This window comes from Marmota monax, unplaced genomic scaffold, assembly GCF_021218885.2.
Source record: "Marmota monax isolate L192 unplaced genomic scaffold, Marmota_monax_Labrador192_F-V1.1 WCK01_AAM20220418_F8-fsc00205, whole genome shotgun sequence".
In the NCBI taxonomy this organism is placed as follows: Eukaryota; Metazoa; Chordata; class Mammalia; order Rodentia; family Sciuridae; genus Marmota; species Marmota monax.
The window spans coordinates 1,508,583-1,524,961 of NW_026692417.1; the positions used below are offsets into that span (position 1 = coordinate 1,508,583).

Here is a 16,379-nt window from a genome sequence, read left to right on the forward strand (position 1 = left end):
GGATAGAGCTCAGTTAGTAGAGTGCTTGCCTCGCATGCACAAGGCCCTGGGTTCGATCCCCAGCACCACAAAAAAAGTGGGGGGGGGGGCGTCATTTTATGGTATATAATTTTTTAAACCTTAAACATCAGACAATCTCTATCTTTACTTCTTTCTCAACAGAAAAGCAGAAACTGGATCTCTGAAGATGACTTCTACCGGCCTACCCAGGAGCAAGCCCCTGAGAGCACCACAGATGGCTCCGGAGCTGGTTCTCGAGGGACTCCAGAGTCAAGGCCTGCTCTCCACAGGCATTTTTCTCAAGGACCAAGAAAGAGCTGCTCCCTGGGGGCATTAGACAAAGCATGTGTGCCTTCCCCAGGAAGCAGGAAAGCCAGGGCAGCACCAGCTCCAGAGCATAAGAACTTCCGGGTGGTGCACCGCAGGCAGATGGGTAGGTGGCTCGGCAGGGACCGTGCAGTTGTAAAGTCTTGTTGCCATTATCCAATGGGTGGCGTGTTCCCCTAGAGAAACTTCATATCAGAATGTAATAAGAGGCATACTCATGCTTAGTAATTCAGGAGAGCATTTTAGGAAAAGTACTGTATTCTCTTATAAAATCTTATTGAGATAGTGTTAAAACCTATCTACAGAGAATTAAAATACTGTTTCATATATTGAAACAGAGATACGCTCCCTGAAATTGCACTATAAAATTGAGAATTACAGAGGATTCTTGATTCTCTCTGTGCTCAGAGCACCCTGCACCTCGGAGGCCAAGGTGTTCTAACAGCTCCTTCTAAAAGCCTTATTTTAGATGGTTCATTTAACAGCGCTGGTGGGCTTTATCAGGTCTTGTGTTTGTTTCTGTCCTCCATGTGCTATTTATTGTGAAGGCCCCACCCTATGAAATTCCAGAAAGCACTAAATAACCATAACCTAATTTTTCTGTAACCCTCAAAATGAGTTCCTTTTATAACAAACAAAATAATGGGGTCCTGGCATCAGTTTCTCCTCATTTTCTGTTTATAGTGACCTAGCTGAGAATTCTGTCAGGTCCATGGGGCTCTGGGTGAGAAGAGCCCTGATCTCCATGTTGGCTTCTTTTGGGTTTGTCCCACCTGCTTTTGGCTGTGGTCTCTAACCATGTCTGAGAAGGTGTGCTTTTTTCTTTGTCTTTCTTTCTTTTTTTCTTTCTTTCTTTCTTTTTTTTTTCTTTTTCTTTCTTTCTTTCTTTTTTTTTTTTAGTGGTAGATGGACACAATATTTTTTTTATTTATTTTTATGTGGTACTGAGCATCAAACCCAGTTCCTCACACATACTAGGCAAGCACTCTACCACTGAGCCACAACCCTTACCCCCAGTGGTATGCTTCTTACTTAGGATGTCCAAGGGGTCAGGAAACCCTATGCAGTACAAATCTCCAGGCTGGGGGAAAGAGAATTTTGTGGCCTTTGGACCCCTCCATATAATGTAGCAGACTCCAGAGGAGCAAGGGGCATTGAGCAGTGTGGGTCACAGGCCTTCATTCCTTTGTTCATTGAGCAGGTATTCATTGGTGTCTCTAATGTGCCAGGCAGTATTCTAGATGTGTAGGACACAGGGGGAAGCATATGGGACTTGGATTCTGGCAGGGGGATCCAGGAAATAAAAAAAACTGTCAAGTAATCATAGAGTGTGGTTAGGTGGTGATTAGAGCCCTAGAAAATAAGGAGTCAGGGAGTGCCAGGCAAGAGGGTAGCCAGAGCACCCTCACAAATAGGGTGACATGTGAGGTCATGGGAAGGGAGAAGGGAAGGAGGCATGAGGTCATCTGTGTGTTTCAAACAGTGAGAAAAATGCAAATCCTGTGCCAAGAACATGCTTAACATGTTCAGGGGACAGTGGTGACCAGAGCAACTGGTGCAGAGTGGGGAGGGGTGGTGAGAGATGAGGTCAGTTACGTGGAGGCCTATGGACCATGAAAAGTAGGTAGGCATTTGTTCTGGGGACAGAATGGCAGAGGGACATGTTCTAGCTTATCTTTTAAACTAATCACTCCAGCTCCTATACTGAAGGACAGCAGGGGATGCCAAACCAGTCAGGGGACTGTCGTCATAATCCAAGTAAGAGATGACGGTGGCCTGAGCTGTGAGGTAGTAGAGGTGGTGGAGAAGCAGGGGACTATTAGATATGTATTGAAGCTAAGAGGATTTGCTGAAGGTTTGGATATAAGGTGAAAAAGAAAAATCTGGGATAACTCCATGGTTTTTAGCCTAGGAAACTAGAAGGATGAAGTTCTCCATTTTATGAGATAAGGAACAGTTTTGCAGCAAGAGAATTAGGAATTCATTTTTGGCATGTCAACTTTAAGGCATCTATTAGACATATGTGGAGCAGGTGGATGTATTAAAGTTCATGGGTGAAGTCCAGGCTAGAGGAAAAAAGGGGGCGGGGTCTGTGGGCATAAAGCCCTGAGAGCAGGTAAGCTCAGCTAGGGAGTGGGTGTCCACAGAATAGACAGGGACCCAGGACTGAGCCCCAGAGTGCTCCAGCCCTGAGAGGTCAGGGAGCTGAGGAGATAAGGGTCAGGTTAGGCCTCCAGGGAGGCCTTAGGTTTGGCCACAAGGAGGGTGTTGTTGGCCTTCCCAAGAGTAGTTTCAGTAAAGTGAGAGGTCAGAAGTCTAACTGGAGCAGGTTCAAGAAGGAATGGGAACAGCAATAGAGCCAGAGATGCCTGTACTTCTTAAGCAGATTTTCTGTAAAAAGGACTAAGAAACAAGGTAGTAATTAGAGATGTGAGTTGAGGAGAGAGACTTTAAAGATGGGAGAAATTACAGCATTCTGTGTGCCAGAGGGCCTGATCAAGTAGAGAAGGGAGGAAAGAGCGACACAGGAGAAAGGGAATTGCTGGAAAGATGTCCTTGGCCTTGTGTGGGTGTGGGGAGGGATTGGCCTCACTTAGAAGCACAACCTAATGACAGGAGGGAAGGTCCAATGAAGGCCCAGATGCCAGAGTATATATAGTGTATATGAGCACATTCCTCTTCTCAGCAAAGTGCAGGAAATGAGGTCAATGCTTGCCGCAGCCCGGCTGGCTGGGCAAAATAACCAGGGGGTGACGAACAACTTGTGTAGATTGATACAGCAGGAGTAGGAGCCCCTTATTGCAGGACAGGAGCAGTATTTATACATTCCACACAGCTCATCTAATTAGCATAAACTAGATACATCAGTCAACCAATAAGGAATCTCCACACTTAATGGCTCGATGGTGTTACTTCACAAACCACTCCCTCTGGCAAAATGCCAGGCGCCATCCAGACTTGTTTACAGACTCTAACAAATGCTGAGGAGGATTGGCCAAGGTGCTCAAAAATATTCCCATCCAGCTTTCAGAATCCCATCTGACAGTGGCCCACGACCAGCTGTGTTCTGGGGATTTCCACTGTGGCCCGTTCTCTAAAGTGCCTCTTTCTGCTTCCAGGGCTGTCCAACCCATTCCGGGGCCTCATGAAGCTGGGCACAGTGGCTCGGCGAGGGGCCATGGGCATCTGGAAGGAGTTCTTCTGCGAGCTCTCCCCGCTGGAGCTCCGCCTCTACCTGAGTGATGAGGAGCGCACCTGTGTGGAAAGCTGCTCTCTGCTGCGCTGTGAGGCTGTGGGGCCGGCCCACAGTGATGGGCGCTTTGAGCTAGTCTTCTCTGGCAAGAAGCTGGCCCTGCGTGCCTCCTCTCAGGATGAGGCTGAGGACTGGCTTGACCGGGTGCGGGAGGCCCTGCAGAAGGTCCGGCCTCAGCAGGAAGATGAGTGGGTGAACATCCAGTATCCAGACCAACCTGAGGACCCCGCTGAGGCTCCCCTAGGTGGACACCTCTCTTACTCAGCCTTGCTTCTGGAGCCCACAGTCCCCCAGGGCACACAGTTTGACTGGACATCTGCCCAGGTTCCGGAGCCAGATGCTATCAAAGAATCCCTTCTGTACCTGTATGCAGACAGGACCTGGATACCCTATATTTTCTCCCTGTCTTTGGAGTCTCTTAAATGCTTCCGAGTGAAAAACAATGAGAAGATGCTAAGTGACAGCCATGGAGTGGAGACCATCCGAGACATCCTGCCGGACACAAGCCTAGGGGGCCCGGCCTTTTTCAAAATCATCACAGCCAAGGCCGTGCTGAAGCTGCAGGCAGGGACCGCCGAGGAGGCTGCCCTGTGGAGGGACCTGGTCCGCAAGGTCTTGGCATCATACTTGGAGACAGCTGAGGAGGCCATGACACTTGGCGGGAGTCTGGATGAAAACTGTCAGGAGGTGCTGAAGTTCGCCACCCGGGAGAATGGCTTCCTGTTGCAGTACCTGGTGGCCATCCCCACGGAGAAAGGCCTGGACTCCCAGGGCTGCTTCTGCGCAGGTGCTGACTTGAACCTTCCCTTGCTCTACTTCCTGATTTAGGGCCCTCCCTGTGCCTTCATCCTTCCCCTGAGTTGACGTAACAGTAGGCTTCCAGGAAGCCTCTGCACCTCCCCAGCACCCAGTGGGGCCAGCTGCCTGCTCTTGGGCAGCCCCCTGTCTCTCCCCTCTCCTGCTGCTGGGTGGGACCTGTGGGTGACAACCATGCTTCCTGTTGCTGTCTCCTTTCTGCATTATCTTCTTGCTACACTGTCATATTCTTTTACAAAAGGGGCCTGGGATTCTCCCAAAGTAAATATTTGTGCATGATTTTGCAAGTCATGCTGTTCCATGCTGTCCAGTAGAACTTCCTGTGTTAATGAAAAGTTCTAGATCTGTGCTGTCTGCTGTGGTAGCTGTGAGCCACGTGTGGTCACTGGATGCTTAACATGTGGCTAGTGTGCATAAGGAACTGTTTTCCATTTAAATTCACTTAAGGGCTAGGGTGGTGACTCAGTGGTAAAGCACTTGCCTAGCATGTGTGAGACCCTGGGCTCGATCCTCAGCACCACATAAAAATAAATAAAATAAAGGTATTGTATTCTTCTACAACTAAAAAAAAAAAAAAATTTTTTTTTTAATTTGCTAAATTCACTTAAAAGGGACCCCTATGGTGCATGGCACTGTCTCGGGCAGCACAGCTCTATGTGTTATTCTGCAACTTGGTTTTTTCTCCTTAGTAATACATTATGGGTATTATTTCATGTCACTGCATCTGCCTTGTTATTATCACCATTGAATCACCTTTGTGTGGGGCACTGAGCCAGATGCTTTATTTGGATTATCTCATTTAGTAGAGACTGGGGCTGTTACTCTGTTTATAGGTGAGGAAGCTGAGGCCCAGAGCTGGTAAGTGCCTTGGCTCAGGCTCATACAAGCTAGTAAGTGTTAGAGACAGAACTGGACCTTGATGGTTGCTCCCTCAGAGCCTGTGCTAGTGGAGAGGACCCCAGAGGCTCTCTGCCCTTGAACTGTCCAAGCCTATGTGATGTACCACTCCCCAGTGTACAGGGGGACATGCCAGCTGCACTGCTGCAGAAGGCCACAATAAGTTGAGTTCCAATTTCAGAGCTGACCTGGGGGGAGGGAGGAGCCTGCCAGACCAGAGGGGAAAGCCTCCTTAAATGCCTGGAAGGAAGTGGCCTGCGGTAGCCCCCTGGAGGATGGGAGAAGCAGGCTGAGCAGAGCTTCCTACAGAAAACACCTGCAAGCAGCACTGTGCCCCAGAACTCACCCTTCTCTCTTCAGCCCAAGGGGCAGGACTTTAGCACTTGTGAGGGGACACTTCCCACCTGTGAAGTAAGTGCTGTCACAGAGAACAGGTCTCCCCATGGCTCTCACCTGATAGCCTGACAGCCAGGACTGTGAAACCCCGACTTCCTGCTTCCTCTCCACCGTGCAGCACAGCCCCGTGGCTGGGCAGACATCGGTGCGCACTGGGTTGTATTTCAGTTTGCGGGTCACTTTCAGAACATGGTCTCACTATTACTTTGTAATATCCCCACAAAAATAGCAAGTAGCAGCTGAGTTTTATAGACACTGAAATGAAACCTTGAGAAAATTAGGTGAAGGTCAGGGTGAGGCAGCTGCTAAGCAAGAGATCCTGCACTTTGGTCCCAAGGCCAAAGTGGCTCAGTGGTAGGGGGACCCTTTCCCCTGCCCCTGTGGGAGGCAGAACATGTGTTCAGGATTTGAGCCAGCCTTAGATTTTTGCCCTAGCCACACCCCACTCCCAGTGCCCCCTAAGACCTTCAACCAAGCAGCTGAAACTGGCCCTATCCCACTCCCCTGAGATAACAGGCTGCTCAGGGTTCAAGCTGGTCTCAGGAAATGTCCAGGCCACCCTGGCTCCTGCTGGCTTCCCCATCCACTACCGTGGCCCCTTCTTCAGCTCCTTCACTGCTGGCCCTGACTTGGTTGCTTCCGTTACTGGGCCCCGGTAGGGGGTGGATGGAGAGGAGGTGGCATTGGGGAGCAAGCAGTGGAACCACTGGATGAAGGAGGCTGAATATCATGGAAGAGATCTCAGGCTTGGGACCAACCAAGCCCAAATTTGATTTCCACTGTGTAAACTAGTTATTGTGTAACCAGACAGATTTCTTCACCTCTGAGCATCAATTTCTTTAGCTGTAAAATGGTGATAGTAATTTTTTTTAAAGAGAGAGAGAGAGAGAGAATTTTAATATTTATCATTTTTTAGTTTTTGGTGGATACAACATCTTTGTTTGTACGTGGCCATGAGGATTGAACCCGGGCTGCACGCATGCCAGGCGAGTGCGCTACCACTTGAGCCACATCCCCAGCCCTGTGATAGTAATTCTAATAGTGCATTGTTACATTAATAGTGTTGATCATTAGTGGTGGAAATATAAGTGAGTCATTTTTACCCTTGTGCTCTTCTTTTAAAAAATATAACATATATATATATATATTAGTTATGTTAGTTATGTTTATATATATAAAACTAGCAGGCCCCTCCCACCATAGTAGCTCTGTGATACCTGGAGCTGACTCTGCCCCTCTCTGCTCACTGCCTATCTCCCCAGGCTGCTCCCGGCAGATTGGCTTCTCCTTTGTACGACCCAAACTCTGTGCCTTCTCTGGCCTCTATTACTGTGACATCTGCCACCAAGATGATACTTCAGTGATTCCGGCCAGAATTATCCACAACTGGGACCTCACCAAGCGCCCGGTAAGTCTCAGGCCCAGCGAGTCATGATCCTACATGGCTGCTGAATGACAGAGGAATATCCTCCCCTTTTCGCTGCTGCTGTTTGTATGTTTGAAGTGGTTTGGCTCTAGGGAGCAAGATCACTGGTTCAAGACCAAGAGAAAAACTTGGTGCCTATCTGCAGCTCCCAAACAGAGCTCTGAAAACACCTGCCTGAGTCCCCAGTAGACCTCTGAAGATGATTCTCTGCAGCTTCCAAGAAACAGACAAAACTGTGTAAGGCACCAGCAACTAGGTAGATAGGCAGATAGGAAGGAGGGACAGGATAAGATAGATCAGATATGTCAATGGATGTGTGGCTGGATAGTTGAGTGGGTGGGTGGATAGATGGATAGATGGATGGAGTTAGGTAGATGGCTGGGTGGGTGGATTGCTGGATAAGTAAATGGACAGTCCAGCCAGCTGGCCACACCCCAAAGAGCAATTCAACCTTACTTTTGCCAACCCTGAGGGCCCCAGGTGACTGCAAGCCCTGTGTGGGCTACTTATTTCATGTTTTCCAAAGTGTGCTTTTAGCCAGGTGTGGTGGTCCATACCTGTAATCCCAGCGACTTGAGAGGCTGAGGCAGGAAGATTGCAAGTTCAAAGCCAGCCACAGCCAAGTGAGGCCCTAAGCAACTTGGCAAGACCCTGTCTCTAAATTTAAAAAATAATTTTATATATATATGGCTGGGGGGGGAAAGTGCACTTTTTCTGGGCCTCTACCCGTTATAAAGATAATATATGGTTATTTTTTTTAAAAGCTTTCCCTATGCAGAAAACTAGGACTTTTTTTTTTTTAGATGTCGATGGATCTTTATTTTGTTCATTTATTTATATGTGGTGCTGAGAATCGAACCCAGTGCCTTGCACATGCTAGGCAAGCACTCTACCACTGATCCACAACCCCAGTCCAATACAGGATTATTGTTCAACATTAAAACTTACAGAAAAGCCCAAAGACAAATCAGTCAAAATTATGTGTCATCACCCAGAGGTAATCACTACTAATATTCTGGGGGGCAGCCTTTTCTGTGCATTAATTTACATATGCATCTATTTTTTATAAATCGAACCCAGTGCCTCACATGTGCTGGGATCATATTGGACTCATCCTGCTTTGTTCACTTAATTTTTTTTCTTTTTTTAAATTTGTTTTAATTAGTTACACATGACAGTACAATGATCTTGACGTATTATACATTTGAATCAGATGGGGTATAATTTCTCATTTTTCTGAGTGTACAGGTTGCAGAATCACATTGGTCATGCAGTCATATATATACATGCAGCAATAATAATGTCTATTTTATTCTGCTGTCCTTCCTTTCCCCCCTTCCCCTCCCCTCCTCTCTCCCATCTTGTTCACTTAATATTATATCTTTTTTTTTTTAGAGAGAGAGAGAGAATTTTAATATTTATTTTTAGTTTTTGGCAGACACACATCTTTGTTTTTTGTATGTGGTGCTGAGGCTCGAACCCGGGCCGCACGCATGCCAGGCGAGCGCGCTACCGCTTGAGCCACATCCCTAGCCCCTAATATTATATCTTGGGTACTCTTGTATGTCCACCAGATGCTTCTGAACAAGATACTTTTTTTCTTTGAACAAGATATATTCTAAGATCTTTCAGATTGTCCTCTTCTCTAGGTGGGCTTAGCCACCTTCCTTCCTTCCTTCCTTCTTTCCTTTCTGTCTGTCTCATTCTCCTTCCTTCCTTCCTTCCTTCCTTTCCTGGGGATTGAATCCAAGAGCATTTAACAACTGAGCACATCCTCAGCCCTTTTGGGTTTTTTAAATTCTTAATTCTTTAAAATATTTTTTTAGTTGTAGATGGTCGCAATACCTTTATTTGATTTGATTTGATTTTTATGTGGTGCTGGGAATCAAACCCAGTGCCTCACATGTGAGAGGCAAATGTTCTACCACTGAACTATGACCCCAGCCCTAATTTTTTATTTTGAGACAATTTCTCACTAAGTTGCTTAGGGTCTTGCTAAGTTGCTGAGGCTGGCTTCAGACTTGCAATCCTTCTGCCTTAGCCTCCTAAGCCATTAGGATTATAGCCACTTTTCTAGCTGTGTTGTCATGAGCAAGTTAGCTTCAGATCCCTAATCTCTTAAGGTTTTTGGTTTGTTTTTCTTTTCTTAAAGGGGTTTAATAATAGTGTATGTCTCAGGCCGAGCATGTTGGTGCACACCTGTAATCCCCGTAGCTAGGAAGGCTGAGGCAGGAGAATCAAGAAATCAGAGCCAGCCTCAGCAACTTAGTGAGGCCCTAAGCAACTCAGCAAGACCCTGTCTCTAAATAAAATATAAAAAAGCCATCTCAGTAGTTAAGTGCCCTGAGTTCAATCCCTAGGATCCCCCCAAAATGAAAAAAATAGTGTATGTCTTGGGTCTATTGTGAAGACTGTGGTAGTACTGCCTGTCACTTAGAACAGTGCCTTCTAACAGCGCCCTTTCCCTCCCCTGAGGCCATTCCTATCTCTTGTCCCTAATTCACTTGTTCAGTCCCTAATTCAAGACCACCCATCTGTCTACCTATTCATCCATTCATCTGTTCAACCACAAATCCATTAATAAATCTTTCCTGTCCTGTCTTGTCCTATTCCATCCTATTCTATCCTATCTCAAATGCTACCCTCTCCTTTCAAATCTGCCTTCTTTCCAAAGCATAGATTTCTACTAAGACAGACACAGAAACACAAGGAAGCAGTTGTTTTCTTCTCTCAAGGCCCAGGACCTGCACGCTACACAGTCTTGCCTCATGGATGTGTCCTCAGAATTCAGGGAAGGTGACTCCAAGTAAATTCCACTCCTCTGGGGAGGAAAAACTCCAAAGTTGGCTTTGCTTTGGCCATTCTGTTGTTCACCCATCACCACCCCTGCCCTCAGTAGTATTTAACTAACTACGCACAGAAAACTAACCCTCAGAGTCACCAGGAATGCACCTTTGACCGTGAGCACATTCCCTCTTCCCCAGACCCTGATACTTCAGTCGGGCCACCTCCTTACTCAGTACTGGAATCCTGTGCTCTTCCTTCCTTCTCCCTAGGAAACTGCAAAACTTTTCTAGGCTTATCTGAGATCAGGAAATATCCAGCTCTCTATCAAAGATCAACCACCTGAGAGAGACAAGAAAGTTCAAACAGAAAGTGGCTGGCCAGGGCTTTGGGGCCTTATTGTTTGCTATTGCAGCTCTGGCTGACCCACTTGTTCTGAAGCCCAGCTGGCACTTGGCAGGATGTCAGTCCCAGAGTGTGGTTTTTGCTTTTGTCTTTCTCTTCCATGCCCACAGGATAGGGACAGCCCCTGGGGAGCACAAAGTCCCTGCCAGTCTCTAGCACTGGGCAGTGTTTGGCACTCATTCCTGTGTGTATTTCATCTGAGCCTCACTCAAGGCCAGACAGATGCTGTTACAGGAGAGCTGAGCCATGGCTGGAGGACAGCAGTTTGACCCAAGTCACCAGGGGTTTGTCATTGGGCTGCCCTCGAGCTGGGGGACTGCTACCTCAGGGCTATAGGATATGGAAAAAGGAGTTGTCCGTGGCAGGGGGAGAAGAGTGTTGCTGGTGGAGCTGGGAGACAAGAGGCCAGAGGTCTCCTCAGCTCCCAGATATAGGGACAATTCTGAGAGCCCCATTACATTCTCTGACCCTCAAAGGGACAGACAGGCTCTTAAATAGTCGCTGACAGAAGTTCACATTTACTGAAGATGAACTCTGTGCCAGGCCCTTTGCCAAATACTTGCATGGAATATCTTTTAATATAAACTCAAAATAATCTGCCAGGCATGGTAGCACACACCTGTAATACCAACCACTTGGGAGGTTGGGGCAGGGGGATCCCAAGTTCAAGGCCAGCTTGGCAACTTAGCAAGATCCTGTCTCAAAATAAAAGAAAGGGGGTGGGGAAGCTGGGATGTAGCTCAGTGGTAGAGCACTTGCCTAGCAAGGACCTGGGTTCAATTCCCAGCACTGCTAAACAGTCTCCTGGCATTGATCCTTTGATTTTCCTCCAGTTAGCCCCAGCTCCTTAGCATGCCACAAGGAGTTCTTTTAGTCAGAGTGGCTGCCTGGTGTTCAGAAACAACACTGCAGCTCAGACCTGGGCTCCACTTTCCACAGGCAGGTCAGATACTTCAGCTTCTCAGAGCCTCAGTTTCCTCATCTATAGAATAGAAATGATGCCACCTCTCCCCATGGCTTGTTCTGTGGATGAAAAGAGGATATGATCAAGGTCCCTCCCTATGTCTGGCAAACTGTATTAGGGCCAGGATCTTGGGTAGAACCTTCAACTCTCTTTCAATCTGTTGAGAGAAGCTGAGATTGATCACTCAGCTCCACAGAGTCACAGGGGAGTCCTGGTGGTTGTTGGCAAGAGCCCAGTGCACTTGGGGAACCTTGTTAAGCTGTGTCTGCTCTGTGGTTTCCTGTAGCTAGAGCCGCAACACCAGTCACCTGGTTCCTGAGTCAGGGCCCAGAGGGGAGCACCTGTTTCCTATAGGCAGGAAAAGGAAGTTGGGCATACAGGAAAGAGTGGGAAAGAACTGTGAGGCCCGGAGGAGGGGGCCTTATCCAGAGTGACCTCCCATATCTTGTCATGGTTGGGAGGGGGCAACACGGGTGTCATTAGAGGAAAAGCTGGTTTGGGAGTCGGACTGTACCATTTCTGAGCTGTGTGCTCTTGGCTAAGTAGCGTCATCGCTCTGAACCTCAGTTTCCTAGTCTATAAGATGAAGCTAGTGCTACATCCCTTGGAGAGAGCTGCAGGGCAGGTGAGAGCTGGGCAGTGTAGGCGTCGCTAACAGCCAGCCTTTCCATGGTGTCCCCAGGTCTGTCGGCAGGCCCTGAAGTTTCTGGCGCAGATCCGGGCCCAGCCCCTCGTCAACCTGCAGCTGGTGAATGCCTCTCTGTACGAGCATGTGGAGCAGATGCGCCTCATTGGCAGGAGTCGGGAACAACTGAAGCTTCTGGGGGATTACCTGGGCCTATGTCGAAGTGGTGCCCTGAAGGAGCTGAGCAAGAGGTGAGTACCTTCTACGTGCACAGGCCACACACGCTCAAGGCGGCTCCTTGAGCAATGCCAGGGCTGGGCAGAGAACTTCCCATTGGGCTTGCAAAATCACCACATCCTTCAGGGGTGTTTTGTTTTTTGAGTTGTTTTTTTTTTTAATTTTAAATTTTTTTTTTAGTTTTAGATGAACAACATACCTTTATTTTACTTGTTTATTTTTATATGGTGCTGAGGATCGAATCCAGTGCCTCACACATGCTAGGCAAGTGCTTTACAACTGAGCCACAACTCCAGCCCCTCAGGGGTAGATTTTGTTCATATATTTATTTATTTATTCAACAAATTGACTGCTTGGGAGGCTGAGTAATAAGGATTATAAATTCAAGGCCAGCCTGTGCAATTTAATGAGACCCTGTCTCATAAAATAAAAAGGACCAGGATGTAGCTCAGTGGTGGTGCATCCCTGGGTTTAATCCCCAGTACCACCAAAAATGTGTGGGTGTGAGGGTGGGGAGTGTGTGTGTGTGGGGGGGTGTAATTTATTTGTTGAGAACATACCCAAGCACCTGGCAAGGTGTACAGGGTGCAATGCTGAGTAAAGTATACCAGAGTCCTCCCCTCTGAAAGCCTCTGGTCTAGGAGGGAAGGCAATGAGCTAACCAGCAACTCCAATCAGGGGGCGGTGGGGAGAGGAGAAGTATACCCAGAAGCTCAAGTAAGACCTCTAACCAGATTAGGGGAGGTCCCAGTGGGGAAGACTTCCTGGAGGAAGTGACGCGTAAGGTGAGACCTGAAAACTGATTAGGAGGTAGAAGAGGAAAGAGGAGGGGAAGAGTGTTCCAGAGAGAGGAATAGCAGGTACAGGCCCCAAAGGAAGGCACTGTACACAGAAAGCACAGGGAGAGCATTGTCTGGAGTGGAAAGGGAGGCAGGAAGCGTGCGTAGAGGCAGGCGAGACACAGCTAGCCAGGTGATGATGGCTGTGCTCCGGGTCTCCTTCCTGCCGGCCCAGCCTCCGTGCCTTGACTGTTAGATGCTGCTGTCCATGGCAGCATCCTTCCTGAAACCCTCCAGGAGTGTGTGATCAGAGCACACCCTCAGGAGCCCTTCCAAGAAGCTCCTGGGTACCCAGGGCCTGGAGGCCTTTGTTTCCCAGGGATGGAAGGTGACTGCAAGCTTCAGGATGGACTCAGATAGTCTCCCTGCCGTCACAAACCTCTCCTAGCCCAGCATGGGCTTTGGGTTCACCTTTTCTGGGTCTTTGAAACCAGAGTAATTTATAAGCACCTCCACCTTCTCCAGAGCCTCACCTCCTCAGGGGCTGCCAGGGAGCACTGTCTGAAGGGTGTCTCCTCAGCCCTGAGTGCAGTTGTTTTGCCCAGAGTCATGCCTGCTTTGCTCCTCCGGGCAAGGGTATGCCCATACAGGTCCCCTGGGGCTGTCCAGTGCTGCAGGGAGCTCTCTGGTGGGTACTCGGAGAACTGGTCCCTCACAGGCCCGTAGAGCCCCCAGGGCTTTCTCTTCTGCAGGGCCTGGAAGAACAGAAAGCCCCTAAAGGCTCTGCCATCCCACACCAGCTGGGTACCTGGGCCCGCCCTTTTCAGTGAGGCTGACTCTCTCCTCTCTTTTCTGAGGTTCTGTGACCCAGGACTCCAGACTCTCCAGAGGTCTGCCTTCCTGCCCCTAACCAGGTGGTAAAAACCTGGGGTCATATCTAGCATGTGTGAGGCCCTGAGTTCAATCCCCAGACACACACACACACACACACACACACACACACTCACATGCATGCGTGCACACACACACACACACAAAAAAAACAGGTGACAAGTGGTACCTCTGTCACCCTTCCTGACACCTGCAGGGTGGGCTGGCACTGACCTCATCCCATACTCTGCCTGCTGAACCATCTCTGAGCCAGCCTATGATTGGTGCCATGGGCAGCCTGCCTCTGACTCTCTGGCCCTGCTGTCCCATCCCTGTGTACCTGGCCTGCTAGAGGATGAGGCCACACTTGTGGAAGTCCCCTTTTAGAGGAATTAACAAGACAGGGGAAAGAGCATAGGAATAGCTCCTGCCCAGCTCCAGACCCACATGACTCAGGGAAGTCACTTCTCTGAGTTCCAGCTTTCTTGCCTGTAAAATGGGTCAGTGATCCCTATATTCATGTGGCCTTCCACGTCATGGTGAGGGGCTCAGTGTCTGAGCTACAGATAAGCAGGCAGATGGCCTGGGTCAGCTTGGTATGTGTCTGAGGGGGCACCTGACTCAACTGGGCAGGGGCCAGAGGGCCAGGGGGTTCCAAGAGATGGCATCAGGGTTAAGGGTTTGCAGCATTCTTTTATTTTAAGAAAATACTTATTTTCTTTACAAAGTTAGTCAATTTGAAAGGGGTGTTTATAATAAAAGGGAATGAAACAGAACGTGCGTGTCAGCTCTTCTCAGATTCCACCACCACCTGCACCCAGGCCTCACTGTCAGCACACTGGAGCAAGAGAAGAAAGGGCCAGGGAAAGGCCTGGCTTTCCTGGCTGAGGGGCCTTAAGTGGGCAGCGGATGGAGCACAGTTCACAAGGGCCCAAACAGGCTCAAGACAGCTGGATGCCGGGCCAGGGACCAGAACTCGGAGGCCCTGTGGCCCCCACTGAAGTCCTTTGCACTTCATCTGCCACCAGCATGGAGCCACTGAAGGGTCTGAGCCGAGACTGTCATGGTTCAGTCTGTGGTTAAGAGACCGTTCTAGCAACCGAAGGTGCAAGAGCTAAGGAGAGAGTCCTGGCAAGGTGGCTGGTGTCGTTATTGACCCCAGGGGCTAGGGAGACCTGACTGAGCTAGCCAGAGGGGAGGCTGGGAGGACAAGAAAGGAGAGGACACGATCAGGTTCTGGATGTAGGAGGTAAAGTCAAGAGGAGCTGCCCCTTGCCAATGGCAACAGACTGGTGGGTCCCCTGAGAGAAAGGGGTCCTCTCGCAGGTCTGGGACATGTTTCTAAAAGCATTCTTTTGGGCCTTTGGGAAGGAACCATCACAGAAATGCCTCACAGGGATGTTCCCACCAGACCTGGTGGCTCCTACCAACAGCTGAGTAGAGGTAGATAGAGGAGGAAGAGGGGCTCAGAAAGAGGTAGCACCCAGGCTGCCCACTGGAGACCTGCAGATCATTTGGCCTTGCCAGGGTCAGTGATCCCTATGTTCATGTGGCCTTCTGTCCCATTACCCTGTAAGTTACAGGAGTTAAAAAGCAACCTTCTCCAACTTCCACTGTCTCCCAGAGACCCCTGAAATTCTCTCCGGTCCCTTCTCCAGACAATCAGCCTCACACCAGAGGACTAAGAGGGGTCTTTCCATTGTATGGGTGAGAAACTGAGGCCCAGAGTAGCCCAGGGTTTTCTCCAGTGCCCAGGTGTTTCTCTCCTGGAGGACAGCATGAGTGGTACTGCTTTCCTTCTGGCCTTGACAGAGCATCAGTTATAGAGCCCCACTGAGAGTGTGACAGGCCCAGGGCACAGTGACTCTCAGATCAGGCTATAGGCCTGACTGGCTGCCAGGACTGTAGACAGAGGTAGAAGACAGCGACCTCTCCATCCAACTCAGCCCCACCCTTCCTGCCAGCTTGGAGCCAGCCTGTGTGCCTATCTCCCACCATGTTTTCCCGGTGATAAATGGCAGCTTCCTGTTCCCAGAAAGCTGGAAGTTTACTAAGGAAACCAGCATGGTAAACTGAGAGGCAAGTTGGCAGTGTCCTCACCCCACATGGCACAGTGTGACCTGCCTGGCTGTTTGTGGGACCATCCCACACTGGGCTCCCCCTGAACCACACTAAGGCCATTGGATGGGGTATGGCCAAGCCCCCATTCCTGATGCCAGACACCATCTGTTCCAGATGTCCAGGGCATCCTGTGCAGGTTCCCAAGCTTCCTCTGACTTGGAGTATCCACCCCCCACCCCAGGACCTGCACAGGCACATGAGCAAGGCTGGATAGGGTTCTGTGCCAGGGATTTTCTGCAGGCACTTCCTCTCCATCCCTCAGGATGTGACCCAGAGTCTCAGCTGTTGGTGTAGTGGGAACCAAAACAGGGCTGGCGGCAGCCCTTGTCCTCCACTCCATTCCCCTCTGAAACGGGATCTGCTGTGCTTAGAACACATCTGAGTTCCTTTCATGTAGCACTGAAACCAGATACTGGAATGTCTTTTCTTCAGCTAGACCAGGGGCTGCCAGAGGGCAGCAGCTGTATCTTCTGCATTTC

At 49.2% G+C, this 16,379-nt stretch overlaps 1 protein-coding gene across 7 annotated transcripts in view; it reads left to right on the forward strand.

Annotated features, from left to right (window-relative positions):
- The window catches only part of Plekhm1 (pleckstrin homology and RUN domain containing M1), a 50,165-nt gene that overhangs the window by 29,528 nt on the left and 4,258 nt on the right, over positions 1-16,379 (forward strand). For all 7 annotated transcript variants that reach the window (XR_009226672.1, XR_009226673.1, XM_058578747.1 and 4 more), the window contains 4 exons: positions 163-433; positions 3,447-4,367; positions 6,952-7,097; positions 11,951-12,144. Coding sequence is in view for 5 of the 7 variants with exons in the window: in XM_058578747.1 (XP_058434730.1) it covers positions 163-433; positions 3,447-4,367; positions 6,952-7,097; positions 11,951-12,144 (1,532 nt within the window). In the remaining 2 variants the exon portion in view is untranslated. The remainder of the gene's footprint in view (positions 1-162; positions 434-3,446; positions 4,368-6,951; positions 7,098-11,950; positions 12,145-16,379) is intronic.